This window comes from Lingula anatina, chromosome 5 (assembly GCF_051362555.1).
Source record: "Lingula anatina isolate TDL-2025a chromosome 5, LinAna3.0, whole genome shotgun sequence".
NCBI classification, from domain to species: Eukaryota; Metazoa; Brachiopoda; class Lingulata; order Lingulida; family Lingulidae; genus Lingula; species Lingula anatina.
Window position 1 is genome coordinate 25,414,064 of NC_141771.1, and position 18,548 is coordinate 25,432,611.

The 18,548-nt window shown below is 36.1% G+C and overlaps 1 protein-coding gene across 2 annotated transcripts; it reads left to right on the top strand.

The window, feature by feature from the left end:
• The first annotated feature begins 6,870 nt into the window (after positions 1-6,870).
• Positions 6,871-17,514, top strand: LOC106162287 (retinol dehydrogenase 14-like). 2 transcript variants are annotated; one of them, XM_087012720.1, is made up of 7 exons: positions 6,871-6,969; positions 10,487-10,713; positions 11,125-11,296; positions 11,999-12,118; positions 13,283-13,447; positions 14,300-14,449; positions 15,650-17,514. In XM_087012720.1, exons 2-7 carry the CDS (start codon positions 10,528-10,530, stop codon positions 15,781-15,783), a joined length of 927 nt encoding a protein of 308 aa, XP_086868846.1. In that variant the 5' UTR covers positions 6,871-6,969; positions 10,487-10,527; the 3' UTR covers positions 15,784-17,514. The 2 variants fall into 2 exon arrangements, with proteins under 2 accessions (XP_086868846.1, XP_086868847.1); XM_087012721.1 differs by lacking the exon at positions 6,871-6,969 and adding an exon at positions 7,282-7,306.
• The last annotated feature ends 1,034 nt before the right edge of the window (positions 17,515-18,548 follow it).

Consider the following 18,548-nt stretch of genomic DNA (forward strand, 5'->3'; position numbering starts at 1 on the left):
GCAAAAATGTCCACAATAATAACTGCGGCCCAGGTACGTAGAGGTAGGTGTTTAAGCTGTGTAAGACAGAAGTCAGACTTTGTAGCCTGTGCACAATTCCCCTCCTTTTATTACCAGGGTGTTGACATAACCAACCCTCTTAAAGTTTTTACTTTATTAATTTGGAAGGGGCTTGGTGATCATGTGAATCCAGGCAGCTTGAACGGTGTGGTATATAGTCCGGTGGCTTAGATATCTATGATACACACTTAATTAGTAGATTTCCCATTTTATTTGGACATATGTGATTGTATTAGAATTACAAGAAAAGGGATGATGTAGATGAACTGACCTCAACTGTAAATAGTTTGTATAAAACTGACAGCTGTATATGAAAAAAAAAATGTAAATAAAATGTGTAACCTACACTTTTTAAAAGTGTAGCTTTGTTTCTGATATACAAGCTCGTGTTCATGTTTATACCCAAATAACAAAGCTGATTGGGTGGATTTTTTAAAGGGCTAATAACTGTTCATTTTGGCCAAGAAATTAATTTTCCCGGAGTAAACAATAATTTTAATTCCCGTACTTACCAATGGTTAACGAATCCATTTCTACATTCAAAGTTAGTCACTTTTTTAAAAGTTCGATTTTATGTTATAATCTCTTTAAGAGCTACATTATTACACAGTATAGCCATCTATGGAGGTCACGTGGTCTGATGACAAGCTCAGATATCAGAATAATAGCTATAACTGCCCTTTTTGTGGTAAAACAGGAAATATTTATTTCTATGAGTTGCTTACGATATTTTTAATGTGAAATATAGATCTCATACGAAGAGTTATTATCCCTTTATGATGAGACGACTCACGTGTTGTCATGCACCCCCTACCCCGAACCACCACCACCTATCAGCTGGCAGATGGATAAGTTCTAAAATCTTGAAGAGAATTGTACACAGCTAGAGAAATATCTGCTGTAAAACTTCTCTCTATAGGCCTGGTAATGCCCCTATTTCACACAGACCACGAATTCCACGAATCGCCAGGAATTGACAAGTTTCAGGATTCGTGGTTGAATCTTAATCAGTTCGTGAAGTTCTTAAGGTGGCAATGTACCCAAATATGGCTAAAAATCGTCATTTGGGGTTTTCTATGTCTAATTATTGGTTAAATGTGTATCTAACGTTTAACAGAATAAGATTTTTACATTTTGAACAAAATATATGTTTTTTCTGAGGATTTTGATGCTGCACACATCGGCACCGGTTGCCTGGTCTATGCCCCGCCTTCGTTGTCAAGCGCCGTTGGCATGGGTAAACTCAGTGGGCGGACCCTAGCGGCATCAGCACGACTCGAGAAACAATAGAACAGGGATGCGCCAAACCCCCTTTGTCATAAACAGCGATCGAAAAAGCATTGCCTATTGTTCCGCTTTTAAGCTGTTTTGATAGTCGCTCTTGATTGTGATCAGCGCTACGGAGAATCTTTTCCGACACATTGGATTTGCTTGAAATACGCGTTCTCCCTTGAACTTTTCCTGACTCACCCAACTTTGGACATTTCCTCTAACAAAGCCTTTCTGGTTGCATCTATTTCTTGTTGTTGATGGTCCGATCGGCGTCCTGTAATGCCCTATTTCAGACAGACCACGAATCCCACGAATCGCCAGGAATTGACAAATTTCAGGATTCGTGAGGATTCGTGAGATTTTGCAAATTTTCTGGCCTAATTCGACACGCTCTACCATTCAGTTACGATACAGGTGCCATAGTGTTACAAATATTCGTGGGATTCGGCTGGAATCGCACGAATATTGTCAAGAATTCACTACGATTATTTGGAATCGGGAGTGCGTGGCCAAAATTTTGAACAGCTCAAAATTTTTGCCACGAATTCCCGATTGATCAAGAATTGCAAGAACTGACTACGATTATATACGAATCTGTTTACAACTTCACGATCTGATTACGATTCAACCAGGAGTCCTGAAATTTGTCAATTCCTGGCGATTCGTGGGGTTCGTGGTCTGTGTGAAATAGGGGCAAAGAGTACTCTGATCAAGGGGTTTTAGGTCACTGCCTCTATAAAGACCATTAAAGGAAAACCATGTCACTTACACTTCTCAAACTTACAGAAAAGTAGCATAGGACTAAAATATAGCTCCAGTTGAAAAACCTGTCTTACCGGTTAACCTTTCTGGAAATTATATAGCTTTTTGTTAGAATTAATATTTTCATATATCGACATTTTCAAGGTGTGAATTTAACTTCCATTGGCTTGAAGACCTTTGCTAGTCACATTTTCTGAATATCTATGATACTTTTACTTTATTCTTAAAAATTGATGGCCATTATGCTGTTAAGCATTATGTTGTATTGCATAAAAGTTGAAGAAAATCCAATTTTGAACACTGCTGCCAGGATGACCATTAAGAGAAAACCATGTTTCTTATGATACTCAAACTTACTGAAAAGTTTCATAGGACTGAAGTGCAGCTTGTGTTGGAAAATCACTGATATTGTTTTCTGTTTTGGAAGCAATGCAATTCTATAGAGAGCTAAATGGTGCTACTGTATATGTATGGTGGCTGGTATGTAATTGTCCCTTGGGTAATCACTAGCTAAATTCAGGGCTATTAAGTCACTTGCCTAATTATTTTTCAAGTGGCCATTAAATGAGATTACATAAATCACACATTGATATTTCCCTGTAAAGTCCCATAGGTTTAGCTCTTATTGCATATAAGTTTAAAAAAGAAAAAAATTATATATAACGCCAACATTAATGCTGTAGATGAATACCAGTGCCTTATTATTCTCAAACTCATTTGGGTTATTCATATCATGTTAATACAGCTAGATTAAAAGTTTGAATAGCAGCTTTATTGGAATTTTTTGTTGTTATGTACAGACACAGATGTATCTGTACATATTGCCATCACCTGCGTCTGTTGTCGCCGTCGCCGATGGCGATGGCGATGGTGATGCCGGCGCCGTGCACTTTCATTGTAAACACCATAAGTGGAGGGCAGTTTTACTTTTTGGTTTTTTATTTACAGAGCTGATGAATATTCATAAAACGCAGGTCAAGTTCGAAAATCAGCATGATCGGGCCATTATTGTAGAAGTTATGCTGTTTTTTCACTTTTCAGCATATTTTTCACATTTCCTCAGATTCAATTCTTAGGCATGTTAACAGTCTCATTATTAAACTAATAAGATACGTAAAAGTTTTTGTTTGACATTTCCTGCATCTTTACAACATTGTTAGTTGATTTCGTAAAAATGATGGTAAACTTGTTATCGTGTATTGTGTAATAAAGTTTCAAAAATGGAAATAAACTCATATCATTGCAGTTTGTCAGATTCAATCATTCACTATGTTCAGAATCTCAGAATGGAAGAAATTGGACATTTAACACTGCTCTATTGATATTTTTCCCATCTTATCAATTTTCTTAGTTGATTATATAAAAATGGCAGTAAACTGTTAATTTTGTTTTATGTTAAAAATGTTAAAAATGGAAAAAAAAACATTTCAGAACAGTGCTGTCTTGTTTACATTTTGGCATTTTCAAGTTGTGTCTTTGAAGTTCCATGGGCCTGAAGACCTTTGCTAGTCACATTTTCTGAATATCCATGATACTAATATTTTATTATTAAAAATTGATGGTAATTATGCTGTTAAACATTATGTAATATTGCATCAAAATTTGAAAAAAACATATTTTGGGCACTGCTCCCATGATGACCATTTAAGAAAAACCATGTCACTTACTGTTCTCAAACAGTACAGTAAATATATATAGATGTGTCTGTACATATTGCCATCACCTGCGTCTGTCGTCCCCGTCATCGCCGTCACCGGTGCCGTGCACTTTCATTGTAAACACGATAAGTGGAAGGCAGTTTTACTTTTTGGTTTTATATTTACAGAGCTGATGAATATTCATAAAACGCAGGTCAAGTTCGAAAATCAGCATGATCGGGCCATTATTGTAGAAGTTATGCTGTTTTTTCACTTTTCAGCATATTTTTCACATTTCCTCAGATTCAATTCTTAGGCATGTTAACAGTCTCATTATTAAACTAATAAGATACGTAAAAGTTTTTGTTAGACATTTCCTGCATCTTTACAACATTGTTAGTTGATTTCGTAAAAATGATGGTAAACTTGTTATCGTGTATTGTGTAATAAAGTTTCAAAAATGGAAATAAACTCATATCATTGCAGTTTGTCAGATTCAATCATTCACTGTGTTCAGAATCTCAGAATGGAAGAAATTGGACATTTAACACTGCTCTATTGATATTTTTCCCATCTCATCAATTTTCTTAGTTGATTATATAAAAATGGCAGTAAACTGTTAATTTTGTTTTATGTTAAAAATGTTAAAAATGGAAAAAAAACATTTCAGAACAGTGCTGTCTTGTTTACATTTTGGCATTTTCAAGTTGTGTCTTTGAAGTTCCATGGGCCTGAAGACCTTTGCTAGTCACATTTTCTGAATATCCATGATACTAATATTTTATTATTAAAAATTGATGGTAATTATGCTGTTAAACATTATGTAATATTGCATCAAAATTTGAAAAAAACATATTTTGGGCACTGCTCCCATGATGACCATTTAAGAAAAACCATGTCACTTACTGTTCTCAAACAGTACAGTAAATATATATAGATGTGTCTGTACATATTGCCATCACCTGCGTCTGTCGTCCCCGTCATCGCCGTCACCGGTGCCGTGCACTTTCATTGTAAACACGATAAGTGGAAGGCAGTTTTACTTTTTGGTTTTATATTTACAGAGCTGCTGAATATTCATAAAACGCAGGTCAAGTTCGACAATCAGCATGATCGGGTCATTATTGTAGAAGTTATGCTTTATTTTTCACTTTTCAGCATATATGCAACTCTGTAAACACATTCCAAGGAAAACCGATAGGCCTGTTGTCATGAAACTCACAGGAGTAATCTATCTTACTAAAACGCAGGTCAAGTTAGAAAATCGGCATGATCAGGCCACTATTTTAGTAGTTATGCTTTTTTTTTTTCACTTTTCAGCATATATGCAACACTGTAAACACAATATAAGAAAAACAGATAGGCCAATTGTCATTAACTCACAGGAGTGGTCAATCTTTCTAAAACACAGGTTGAGTTAAAAGATCAGCATAATCGGGCCATTATTTTAGAAGTTATGTTGTTTTTTCACATTTTCTCAGATTCAATTCTTAGGCATGTTAACAGTTTCATTATTTAATTAATAAGATATTAAAAGTGTTTGTTTGACATTTCCTGCATCTTTACAACATTGTTAGTTGATTTTGTAAAAATGATGGTTAATTTGTTATCGTGTATTGTGTAATAAAGTTTCAAAAATGGAAATAATTTCATATCATTGCAGTTTGTCAGATTCAATCATTCACTATGTTCAGAATCTCAGAATGGAAGAAATTGGACATTTAACACTGCTCTATTGATATTTTTCCCATCTCATCAATTTTCTTAGTTGATCATGTAAAAATGGCAGTAAACTGTTAATTTTGTTTTATGTTAAAAAATGTTAAAAATGGAAAAAAAAAACACTTCAGAACAGTGCTGTCTTGTTTACATTTTGGCATTTTCAAGTTGTGACTTTGACGTTCCATGGGCCTGAAGACCTTTGCTAGTCACATTTTCTGAATATCCATGATACTAATATTTTATTATTAAAAATTGATGGTCATTATGCTGTTAAACATTATGTAATATTGCATCAAAATTTGAAAAAATCCTATTTTGGGCACTGCTCCCATGATGACCATTTAAGAAAAACCATGTCACTTACTGTTCTCAAACTTACAGGAAAGAAACATGGGATTAAAATATAGCTTCAGTAGGCAATGCAATCTGCCAGTTAAACAGTTTTTTTGTGAAATTTTAATTTTTCACATATTGACATTTTCAAGGTGTGACTTTGAAGTTCCACAGGCTTGAAGACCCATGCTTGTCACATTTTCTGAAAATCCATGATACGTATATTTTATTATTAAAAATTGATTGTCATTATGCTGGTAACCATTATGTAATATTGCATCAGAATAGAAGAAAACACAATTTTGGGTGCTGCTGCCATGATGACCATTATGGGAAAACCATGTTACTTATAATTGCCAAACTTTCAAAAAAGAAATACAGGACTAAAATGCAGCCTGAGTTGGAAAAGCAGTCTAATTGACTTCTTTTTCTGGAACTTTTACATTTTCAAAGGGTGAACTTGAACTCCCATGGGCCTGAAGCTTTATGTTTGTTACACATTTTACTTACATTGGTATTACCTGTTGAGCATAATTAGAATTTGATGTTGAATTTGCAGTTTAACATAATGTACTTGTGCATCGGAATTGACAGTAGCCTATTTTGTTATTTCCTGCTTTTTATCTGTACATTTGACAGCTTTGCTGCCTTGTTTTATTTTAGATTTTTTAAAATTATTTTTCAAACACTAGCATCTTCAAGATGTGACTTTTAACTCCCATCCACCAGAAGCTCTGTGCATTTTCTGTATTTCCACATGAACAATTGTATTGGTTTTTATGTCTTTAAACAATATGTAATATTATTTTATGCACTGTCATCTTTTTTTCACATACTGGGATTTTCATCATGTATTATATATAATATATTCCTACACACACACACACACACACACACACACACACACACCTCTCCTTGTCTTCCTAACTCTGTTACTCATTTGTCAATGAGCTTATTCGTTTATTGGTCTGTGATATGACCTCCTCAGGTTAGTACATGGACCAGTAGTAAATCAGGTCAATAACCAGGTCAGTAACTGGGTCACACATACCTGTTGTTGTGTTGTTATAAAAGGTGAAGAGTTTCTTATGCAGTTGGTCGGTTATAGAGCTGAGTCACCGCGCAGGCTGCGTGAATTGGAGTTTTTTTCTCCAGTGTTGTTATTTCTTCTCCACTACTGACAGTAAGTATTTGGCCTTGCTGACATCTTCAGGGGGATTTTATGTTATAATTAACCACGTTTCTTTTTCATTATAATATATTTTACTTACACTGTATAATGAGAACTTCAATTTGAAGTGGAATTGAGTGATGGTAATGTACAAGTAGAAGAACAGTTTCACCGTCTCTTGATTATTTTATTATTATTTTTATTATTTTTCCAAATTAGGAGATGAAGGATATATAATGTGCAGGATATTATTTGGCAGCCTGTAGTCCCCCCCCCCCCCCCCAAATACTGGGATGTATGTACAACGTACAGTACTGGGTCTCTGCTAACTGGATCTGGGTCATATAAGGTCATGTACCATGTTTCATGGATTTCCTGAGAAAAATCATTGTGAAACTTGCCGTAACATACAACATTGGTCAAAAAGGTTGTCCCACCCCCATTTACATGTACTTTTATTTACAAATGATCACCTCACAGCTGTAAATTGTTAGAAATAGTGCTTTTTATTACAGATACCGTGTCTAACATGATTAATAGTTTAAAAAAATACAAAATAGGCGTGAAAATATACATATTTTATACCGTTTAGTAAAATTTATAAGAGGTACCCCCTCAAATGCTTCTACAGATGTAAAGACATGTCTATTAAATTGAAAAGACGCCATAAAATGTCACCAAATTCACACACAATTAGCATTAGGGTGTGCTTGTTAAAAGTCACGTGCCTAACAGCGTGTGCGTCTACCGCGTCCTGCAATTATCTCCTGTAGACGGCGCGACAAGCCTTCAACAAGGGTAACAATTCTGTTTTGTGGGATATTGTCCCTTCTTCTTAAACAAGTTGGGGGGGGGGGGGGGTTGGTCCACGTTTTATGGGGTTGGTTCTCCTTTGCACTGCACACTCCAATTAATGTCACAGTTGATTAGTAAGTTTAATATCAGGGCTCAAAGATGGTGGTTCCACCCGTAGAGCATTGTGTTTCTTCAACAAACACTTGCCAGCAGGGGAGAGGTGTGACCAAGTGTGCAGTCATGATGAAGCCTGGAGTTAACCCCAAAGTCAGTTCTTAAAGATGGAATGAGATATCAGCTGAAAATGCTAGGTTCAGTGATCCCACAGGCACCTGAAACCTGGCCATCCATCACTGGAAGGAAGTCGGTTTTGATGCAGAATCAAATTATTTCTTGTATCCCATCGATGGTCAAATGAGGGTCCATAGACATGTTAAAATGCCTCATGGAAGGGTGTGTGTAGGATAATTTCGCCTGAGGTGTTAAATCAGTCCGCCTTTGGAGAACATTCCAAGCCCATGGTATTAGTACATTGTTCCTTTTGGAACAAAACGTAACAGGGGCATTTTAATGTAAAACTCTCAACAAAAATCTCACTCCATTTGCGACAGGTGACTTCAGGGATGCTACTGGCTTCATTGCGACAACGCACTTGCTCAAAGCTCTCGTCTGGCAAGCGATTTGTTGCAGAAACACAGGGCTCTGAGGATGGGACAGCCGTCTTTGGGCCTGATATTAATCCTACTGAGCACCTGTGGCATTAATTAGAATGTGCATTGCAGAGAAGAACCAATTCCCAAATAATCTTGACCAATTCCGCCACGCTCTTTAGGATGGATGGGACAATATCCCACAAAACAGAATTGTTACCCGTGTTGAAGGCTTGTCGCGCCGTCTACAGGAGATAATTGCAAGACGCGGTAGACGCACACGCTGTTAGGCACGTTAACGAGCACACCCTAATGCTAATTGTGTGTGAATTTGGTGAAATTTGATGGCGTCTTTTCAACTTAATAGAGATTTCTTTACATCCGTAGAAGTGACAGTGAAACAGTGGATTTGAGGGGGTAGCTCTTATAAATTTTACTAAATGGTATAAAATATGTATATTTTCACCACTATTTTGTATTTCTTTAAACTATTAATCATGTTAGACACGGTATCTGTAATAAAAAGCACTATTTCTAACAATTTACAGCTGTGAGGTGATCATTTGTAAATAAAAGTACATATATTAAAAGTAAAAGTGCTCTTACTGTACGAGTATATATATATATTATATATAATAAAAAGAAAAAAAAAACAGCAGCTATTTTGCCCCGACCGGTTTCATTCTTTCTTCAAGGGTTTTGTTTATTTGTTACTAGGTGATGTCATAAAGGCTAAAATGTGACGTCTGTAACAATGGGTGTTTAATTGTTGTTTTTACCAATACTATTATTTATTCAATGTAGGTTTATACTTATTAAAGGGATAATAACTCTTCGTATGAGATCTATATTTCACAATAAAAACATTGTGAATAACTCATAGAAATATAATATATTCTGTTTTACCACAAAAATGGCAATTATAGCTATTATTCCTATATCTGAGCTTGTCTTTAGACCACGTGACCTCCATTGATGGCTATACTCTGTTAAAATCTCTTAAGAGATTTTAACAAAAAACCAAACTTTAAAGAAAAAAACCAGGGACAAACTTTGAATGTAAAAATGGCTTCATTAATCATTGGTAAGTATGGGAAAATTGTTGTTTACTCCAGGAAAATTCATTTTTTGGCCGAAACGAAGAGTTATTATCCCTTTAATGAATAGATTTTCTTTAATTTAATGCCACACCATACCATGCCACACCAAACCATGCCATGCCACACCAAACCATGCCAAACCACACCATAACACACCGTGCCATGCCACACCATGCCACACCACACCACACCATGCCACACCACACCATGCCATGACATACCACACCATGCCATGCCATGACACACCATACCATACCATGCCACACCATGCCATGCCACACCACACCATGCCATGCCACACCACACCATACCACATCTTGCCACACCACACCATACCACACCATACCATGCCATGACACACCACACCATGACACACCACACCATACCACATCTTGCTACACCATACCATGCCACACCATGCCATGACACACCATGCCATGACATACCATGCCACACCACACCACACCATGCCATGCCACACCACACAATGCCACACAATGCCACACCATGCCACACCACACCACGCCATGCCACACCATACCATGCCACACCACACCATACCATGCCATGCCACACCACACCATGCCACACCATGCCATGGCATGCCATTCCACACCATACCATACCATGCCACACCATGCCATGCCACACCATACCATTCTATACCACACCATACCATGCCATACCATGCTTTGCCACACTACACTATACGGTGCCATGCCACACCATGCCATACCATGCCACTCCATGCCATACCATGCTACACCACACCATGTTCCATCACCCACGTCATATCCCTTTTAAAATTATTTCTGAGACATTTTGTCAGGACATGAGTGCTGTAGGATGCCTTATGAGTAATGTCAATATCTGAACAGAAGCAGTAAATATCCATATAAAACATGGTTGCTTAATTAGTGATTTGACCAGTTGACTTTATGGTCCTGATCAAATATAAAAGCTATAATGTTATTTCCCTTACAGCTATCAGTATAGTCAAGTTGTGAAGTGTCTATAGTCCCAGTATGAGTAAGAAGACAATCATTATCACAGGAGCCAATACAGGCATTGGGTTTGCAGCAGCCAGAATCCTGTGTAGATCAGGAGACAAGTATACAGTGATCTTAGCCTGTAGATCTGAGGAGAGAGGACAGGAAGCTGTGAAGACCATCAAAGAGGAAAGCCCCAATGCAGATGTGGTCTACATGAATGTGAGTACTTCAGTTTACAAAGTCTAACCCTTACAAAATGTCCTACAGGGTCCCATAAGACCCTATACGGAATTGGGCCAATTTTCTTTAGAATTCTGTAGGATCTTGGAGGATCCTTAAGGACTTTTTTGATGGAGCAGTTGATAAAGTCTCACTTTATGTATTTATAGTATCTTTAATTCATGTCATTGCCTGTGTCAGATATATTACATATGAAAACAAAAATGAGTTACCAGATTTTAACGGAACATTTGAAATATCATGAGTTAGCACTTGTGAAGCTAATTGATGATTATTAAAGTAATATTTACTGCACTTCAAGAAGGCAGGATATATCACCATTTAATAAAGACATTTATCCACAGTTTTTACCAATTGAAGCTTCCTCTGAAAGTGTTATTTTATTTCCAGTTGGACCTGTCAAGTATGGCATCTGTTCACAAATTTGTGGAGAATTTCCACGCCAGCGGACGCAAGCTTCATGTGCTATGTAACAACGCAGGGATGTTTGTGGGCAACACTTGCAACACACCACAGATTACCGAGGATGGCTTTGAAGTTACTATGGCAACAAATCATCTGGGTAAGTTACCATGGGAACAAATCTGGGTGAGTTACTATGGTATCAGATTATTTAGTAAGTTGCCATTGGAACTAATTAGGGTAAATTTCAAAGAAATCATACTGGGTAAGTTACAATTGTATGATGGAAACAGATAATTTGGGTGAATTAAATTTTTTTTCTGTTTATAAGTGATTTTCAGATTTTCATGAAAATTTCACGGTGTTCTCATTAATGATTTTACAGTATGCATATTCACGTTTGTTTCTTCAGTCACAATGTTCACCTAGCATTTACATTTATGTCTCCTTGATCGAAAAAAGTTCAATACGATGTCGGAAAAAAGCATTAAAGTGACCAGCACAAGTATGATGGTCGAAATTTGGCCGATGCCGGCCGCTTTTATTGTGAATCCTTCTAATAAAATGAAATGAAGTAATTTTAGAAGCTTAAATTGAATAATTGTGGCAGTGCAAAATTACGTAATTTCTACGCCTGAAAAGACTTTATTTTATATATAATTGCCAAACAACATACAGATTGATTGATATATGTGTGAACTAGTGACATACATGTTACTGATGTAAGAGAAGCAAGCTGTACAAGGATAAGTTAATTGTAATTAATGGAATCACTTTCTGTTTATTAGAAATGAATTCTTTTAGTGGTTTATGTGAAATGTGAATGAAGACAAAAGTGTTATCTGACAGCTTTAATTCCCAGGTCACTTCCTCCTGACCAGTCTGCTGCTGGATGACTTGAAAAGTACAGCTCTTATTGAAGGGGAAGCTAGAATCGTCGTCACTGCATCATATTCACACGACATTGTAAAGGCGAAGTTTAGTAAGTGAACTTTATCAAAGTTATGTAATTGTAACTGTATGGATTTCCCATGCTTAATACAAAACAAATAAATGAATTAATACTATAACTAGACTGCAACTGGCTGAAGCCAGTGGCGGAGGATTCCCCTGCAAATGACCTTTGAACTTGAAGGCAATGGGCACTAACAAGGTCATGTGAAGGTCACAGCTTAAATTTGACCCCATATTCTGAAAGAGCATATGCGAATGGGGGGGGGGGGGGTCAACAAAACATCACTTTTAGCCCACGTCAATATTCTCCATGAAATAGCTGAATGTCCTTGAAAATGATGGTCAAGGTCAAATTTGACTTTTGATTTGGCGGTCTTGAGTATATGTTTGGGGTAGTTTACTATAGCATGCTATGACCTAAAACCAGTATTTTATGGAGTAATTGCCAAAGTCACGATTTCTGCAATGACATAAATATTTAAAAATCTATATTTAAAAAGGGTATTAGGCAGACGCTACAAAAGTTTGGCTAACCTTAGATAAATATATAGGGCATCATTTGCTACTAAGATCAGGGTCCTGGGCCATCAGTTTTTTGAGATCTCGGAAACAAACCTGTTTTGACCCGGCTTGGCCATTAGCGACCTTGATTTTGATCTACTTGCATAAAAGTAGGTCAATATCTGGGGATTTAGCTCAGTATTATTGGCCATAAGGCCCTTAGCCATATGGCTTATACTTTAGGCCTAATGGCAATTTCAAATTAAAAAATTTTGCCTTTAAAAGCCCCTGTGACCTTGAAAAGTACGTCAAGGTCACTGAAACTGGGTTAATGGCATATTCTTACCATAGGCTACCTAGAATTATTTTATATTTTTTGCGAAAAAAAATGCGTGGAAAGAATCATAATAATAATACCAAAAACAATAGTATTCCCCTAATTACTATCTCCTTTTATTCTGTGGGGCGTCTAGGGCACCAACAAAGGTCTTCCACTGCTCTCTGTCATGAGCTAGGTGTTGAATGGTTCCTCAGCTTTCTCCAAGTTGTTTCAACTCTACTTCGACAGTCCTTCTTCATGTGGTCTTAGGTCTTAGGTCTGCTTCTTAATAAATGAATTAGGATTTTAACTAAATGTCTGATCCTCTCCACGTGAATGGCTATACTGATAAATTTATCATCTATATTTCAGTGGGCACTAAACCAACCAACTGGGATGATATGAACTACACTACATCCGATCCCTTCAATCCTACACAGGCATATAAGGACTCCAAGCTGGCCAATGTGATGTTCACCAGAGAACTGGCCAAGAGACTGGAAGGCACCAATGTCACTGTCAACTGCTTCTGTCCAGGTAATATATATATATATACACATGTCAACTGCTTCTGTCCAGGTAATATATATATATATACACATGTCAACTGCTTCTGTCCAGGTAATATATATATATATATATGTATATATATATATATATATATATATATATATATGTATATATATATGTATATATATATATATATGTCAACTTCTTCTGTCCAGGTAATATATATATATATATATATATATATGTGTATATATATATATATATATATATGTATATATATATATATATATGTCAACTGCTTCTGTCCAGGTAATATACACATGTCTGAAAAAATCAGGACAGGTCAGAGGTCATAATGAGGAAAGGACAAAGGTCGTAGTGAGGACAGGTCAAAGGTTGTAATGACGGAAGGTCACAGGTCATAAAAAAGACAGGTCAAAGGTCATATAATTATGTTAGGTCAGAGGTCACAATGATGACAGGTCAATGGTCAAAATGAGGACGGGTTATAAGTCGTTAGTAGGACAGGTCAAGGGTCAAAATGAGGACAGGTCAAAGGTCGTAATGAGGACGGGTTAGAAGTAGTTAGTAGGACAGGTCAAAGGTCAAAATGAGGACAGGTCAAAGGTCGTAATGAGGACGGGTTAGAGGTCGTTAGTAGGGCAGGTCAAAGGTCAAAATGAGTACAGGTCAAAGGTCATAATAGTCTTGATCTTAAACTAAATTGTACAGAATCTGCCACTTTTCAGTTACATGCAGTGGTTGGAGAAGTGATGTAATTCATTCCATGGTTTTTTTCATCAAATAAGGTACTTTGGTACCCAAACCTCTGAAAGTGTCACAATGCATGACTTAATGGGGATGTATTCTTTCTTCTAGGAATGATTCGTACCCAAATTGGTCGAAATATTGTCGGCTGTATCAAGTGCTTGTACAACTTTGCTTTCTGCTGCTGTGGTTGTCTTGGACACAGTCTGCACCAGGGTGGAAACGCCATTGTACAACTGGCTGTCAGCGATGTTGTTAAAGGTAAAGTAAATATATTATTGGTATTCCTGGTACAACTGACTGTCAGTGATGTTGTTAAAGGTAAAGTAAATATATTATTGGTATTCCTGGTACAACTGACTGTCATTGATGTTGTAAAAGGTAGAGTAAATATATTATTGGTATTCCTGACTGTCAGTGATGTTGTAAAAGGTAAAGTAAATATATTATTGGTATTTCTGGTACAACTGGCTGTCAGTGATGTTGTAAAAGGTAAAGTAAATATATTATTGGTATTCCTGGTACAACTGACTGTCAGTGATGTCGTAAAGGGTAAAGTAAATATATTATTGGTATTCCTGGTACAACTGACTGTCAGTGATGTCGTAAAGGGTAAAGTAAATATATTATTGGTATTCCTGGTACAACTGACTGTCAGTGATGTCGTAAAAGGTAAAGGAAATATACTATTGGTATTCCTGGTACAACTGACTGTTAGTGATGTTGTAAAAGGTAAAGTAAATATATTATTGGTATTTCTGGTACAACTGGCGGTAATCAGTGATGTTGTAAAGGGTAAAGTAAATATATTATTGGTATTCCTGGTACAACTGACTGTCAGTGATGTCGTAAAAGGTAAAGAAAATATATTATTGGTATTCCTGGTACAACTGACTGTTAGTGATGTCGTAAAAGGTAAAGTAAATATCTTATTTGTATTCCTGGTACAACTGACTGTCAGTGATGTCGTAAAAGGTAAAGTAAATATCTTATTTGTATTCCTGGTACAACTGACTGTCAGTGATGTCGTAAAAGGTAAAGTAAATATATTATTGGTATTCCTGGTACAACTGACTGTCAGTGATGTTGTAAAAGGTAAAGTAAATATCTTATTTGTATTCCTGGTACAACTGACTGTCAGTGATGTCGTAAAAGGTAAAGTAAATATCTTATTTGTATTCCTGGTACAACTGACTGTCAGTGATGTTGTAAAAGGTAAAGTAAATATATTATTGGTATTCCTGGTACAACTGACTGTCAGTGATGTCATAAAAGGTAAAGTAAATATAATATTGGTATTCCAACTACAACTTACTGTCAGTGATGTTGTAAAAGGTAAAGATATATATTATTGGTATTCCTGGTACAACTGGCGGTAATCAGTTTCATTTGAGCATCAGTTGCAGTTAGTGTTGTCCAGCAGTGATATCAGCTTGTGATATTAAGACAACTTTATTTCAGGAGTAACTGGGCGTTACTTTATCAACCAGGAAGAAGTCACTCCTGCTGCCGAGGCCTTGGATGATGAAGCCTGTAAAAAGCTGTGGACCCTCAGTGAACAGATGGTGGGAGGGAAGAAGGAAGAAAAAGAATAGAGTGGAGAGAGCCTACCCCTTCCAAAGTTTACAATGAAAGAGACTGACACATCAGCTAAAGAGATGGGTTTGATGAAGAATGAAAAAAGTTGAAAAATACTAAAATAATATTTTGAAATATGATACTAAAGTGACTGTCGAAGTAGAGTTGAAACAACTTGGAGAAAGCTGGGAGCCATTCAACAACTAGCTCATGAACATATTATTATATTTTTATATATTATTTTATTATATTTTATTTATATATGCTCAAGCAAAATTACTAGAATAATATTTTGAAATATGATACTGAAGTGCCTTTCAATTAGGCAGACGGCCACATTATTTTATTTTATATATTATTTTATTATATTTATATATGCTCAGGCAAAATACCATTTTCTTTGAAATTCCATCAATTATCTGAATACACTAATGTAAGCCCATTACAGCTAAGATGTCTTAGCTTCAAGTGTATAATGTAGAATTTTCGTTTTTTTAGAAATTGCATCCGTTTTTCTAAATACACTTATATATATACCCCTTCAATGCAGCTTAGATATTTGAGAAATAACCAAAACAGGTGTAAGAGCACCGCCCACCTTGCCAAATCAATAGCTGTGTGCTTGTAAGTCCGCCTATTTTACATGGGGTTTACGCATTGCTATATTCTCTTCTTTTACTGTGTTACTCTCTGTTTATAGTTTTAAATCTATAATATTATTGACCAGTATTAACAACATTCAATTTTTACATTCCACTTGATATTTTTGTAAATTGTTTTGCAGTAATATATATATAAATATAGATAAATTTTTATTTTTAAATGTGCCATCATTATGTGTTGGGGACATTGCTTCCAATGTAATGTTTAAGACGTTATAACTTCAAATACTGTACTAGATAAAATAAAATAAAAATCTTATTACGTGGCAGGAATCGACTGTGAGGTTGCCATGGTTTTTTGCTGATCAGATACATGTAGTAGGATAATCAGATCATTTCTGCACAGTTTTATTGTCTTATGTTTAACACACATGCTTTAGTCTTAGCAGACTGTACATGTATATCTGTCAGCTTTAGATGACTTGTTTTATTGTTTTAACATTATCACTTCATAACTGGTAATTTTGCATAATGTTGTTTGCTATACATTTGGTTTATTTTATAGAGCAAGGCGCATGTGACTTGCTAGGATTTCACGAAGTACTAATATTTACATATTGTTATTATAATGTAATACACAGGGTAAATAAAAATAATATATAATATATATGTGACATCTTTTTAGTTAAGCATTGATTTCCCGTGGACGCAGAACATGAATTAACCAATGTTCAGACTTAGACCAAGAGTACTCAGTACATATAGAGTGCAGATATTGTGGAGAAGGAATCCTCAAAGCTTGTAACTGGGTTTTAAAGCTATGTATAAGTATATAAGCCAGACTTTGTAGTCTGGACACAAGTGCCTTTCCCTTTATTACCAGGGTGTTTACATAACCAACCCTCATATGGTGATTATATGAATCCAGGCAGCTTGAACAGTGTTGTATATAGTCCGGTGGCTTAGATATCTATGACACACACTTAATTAGTAGATTTCCTGTTTTGTTTGGACATTTGTGATTGTATTGAGATTAAAAGAATAGTGATGATGTAGTGGACTGACATAAACTGCAAATAATGTGGATAAAAATGAGAGCTATATATGAAATAAGTGTGAATAAAATGTGTAACCTACTATTTTAATGTGTAGCTTTGTTTGTGATAGACAGTGGCAATGTATTATTTCAAGCTTTTGTTTATATGTATACAAATTGAAATAACAAAGCTGATTTGCTGGTATTTTTAAGATGAGACAACTCACCTGCCCCCCCCCCCCCCCCACCACCACCACCAAGGGTCATTCTCTACCAGCTGTCAGCTGACTGCGTAAAAAAAATCTTTAACACAATTGTGTACAGTTAGTGAAATATTTGCGAATATCCACTGTAAAACTTTATTCTGAGACCTTGGTGAAGGGTACCCAAGGGGTTAAGTGAGGTCAGGTCACACCGCGCACGCGGTCGAAAACGGGAAAAATCTAAACTCGCTGTTTGTTTTCCATCATAACTCCCAAGATTTGGGCCCTATGATAAATATGAAAATATATTTAAAAAGTGCATTGAATGTGCGTTCTAACAATATGTGTAACAATGTATATCATTTCTCCGTTGTAAGCCTCCAGCCACGAAAATGCTGCGAGAAATCGCCGGTGATTTGGGGTCCGCCATATAGATAAAAGTCCTCTTTGGATCCAGGTACCGCTAGATCCAACTATCTGACATCGTAATCAGCTAAAATGCCGATATCAACTTGAGATACAGGTATGAGGCTTTCGAGTGACAGTCTGACTGCGAGTACTGACCCAACGCCGTATTAACGTTATATTTGCTCGTGTAGACGTGACTTCTACAGTGTTCAAACAAGACATACATGTACGTTCGCGTCTACACGTCAACCATTTACTATCATTTACTACATTCAGCAATGTACGCACGTAACTTCATCAATGTAAATAACTTCTACACATAATTAACGAGGATTTCTGCTTGTAAACTTTAGGTATGTTTGTCAATCATACAGGAATGGTTTCTATCAAGTATACAAGACATTTATCAGGCAGAATAATTCATGCAAATGCCCACATAAATCATACACAATATAAAATAAAACAAAATAAGAAGGGTTTACTTGTAAAACTCTTAACATTATTTCATCAACTTTTGCAGGGTTCTTAATTGA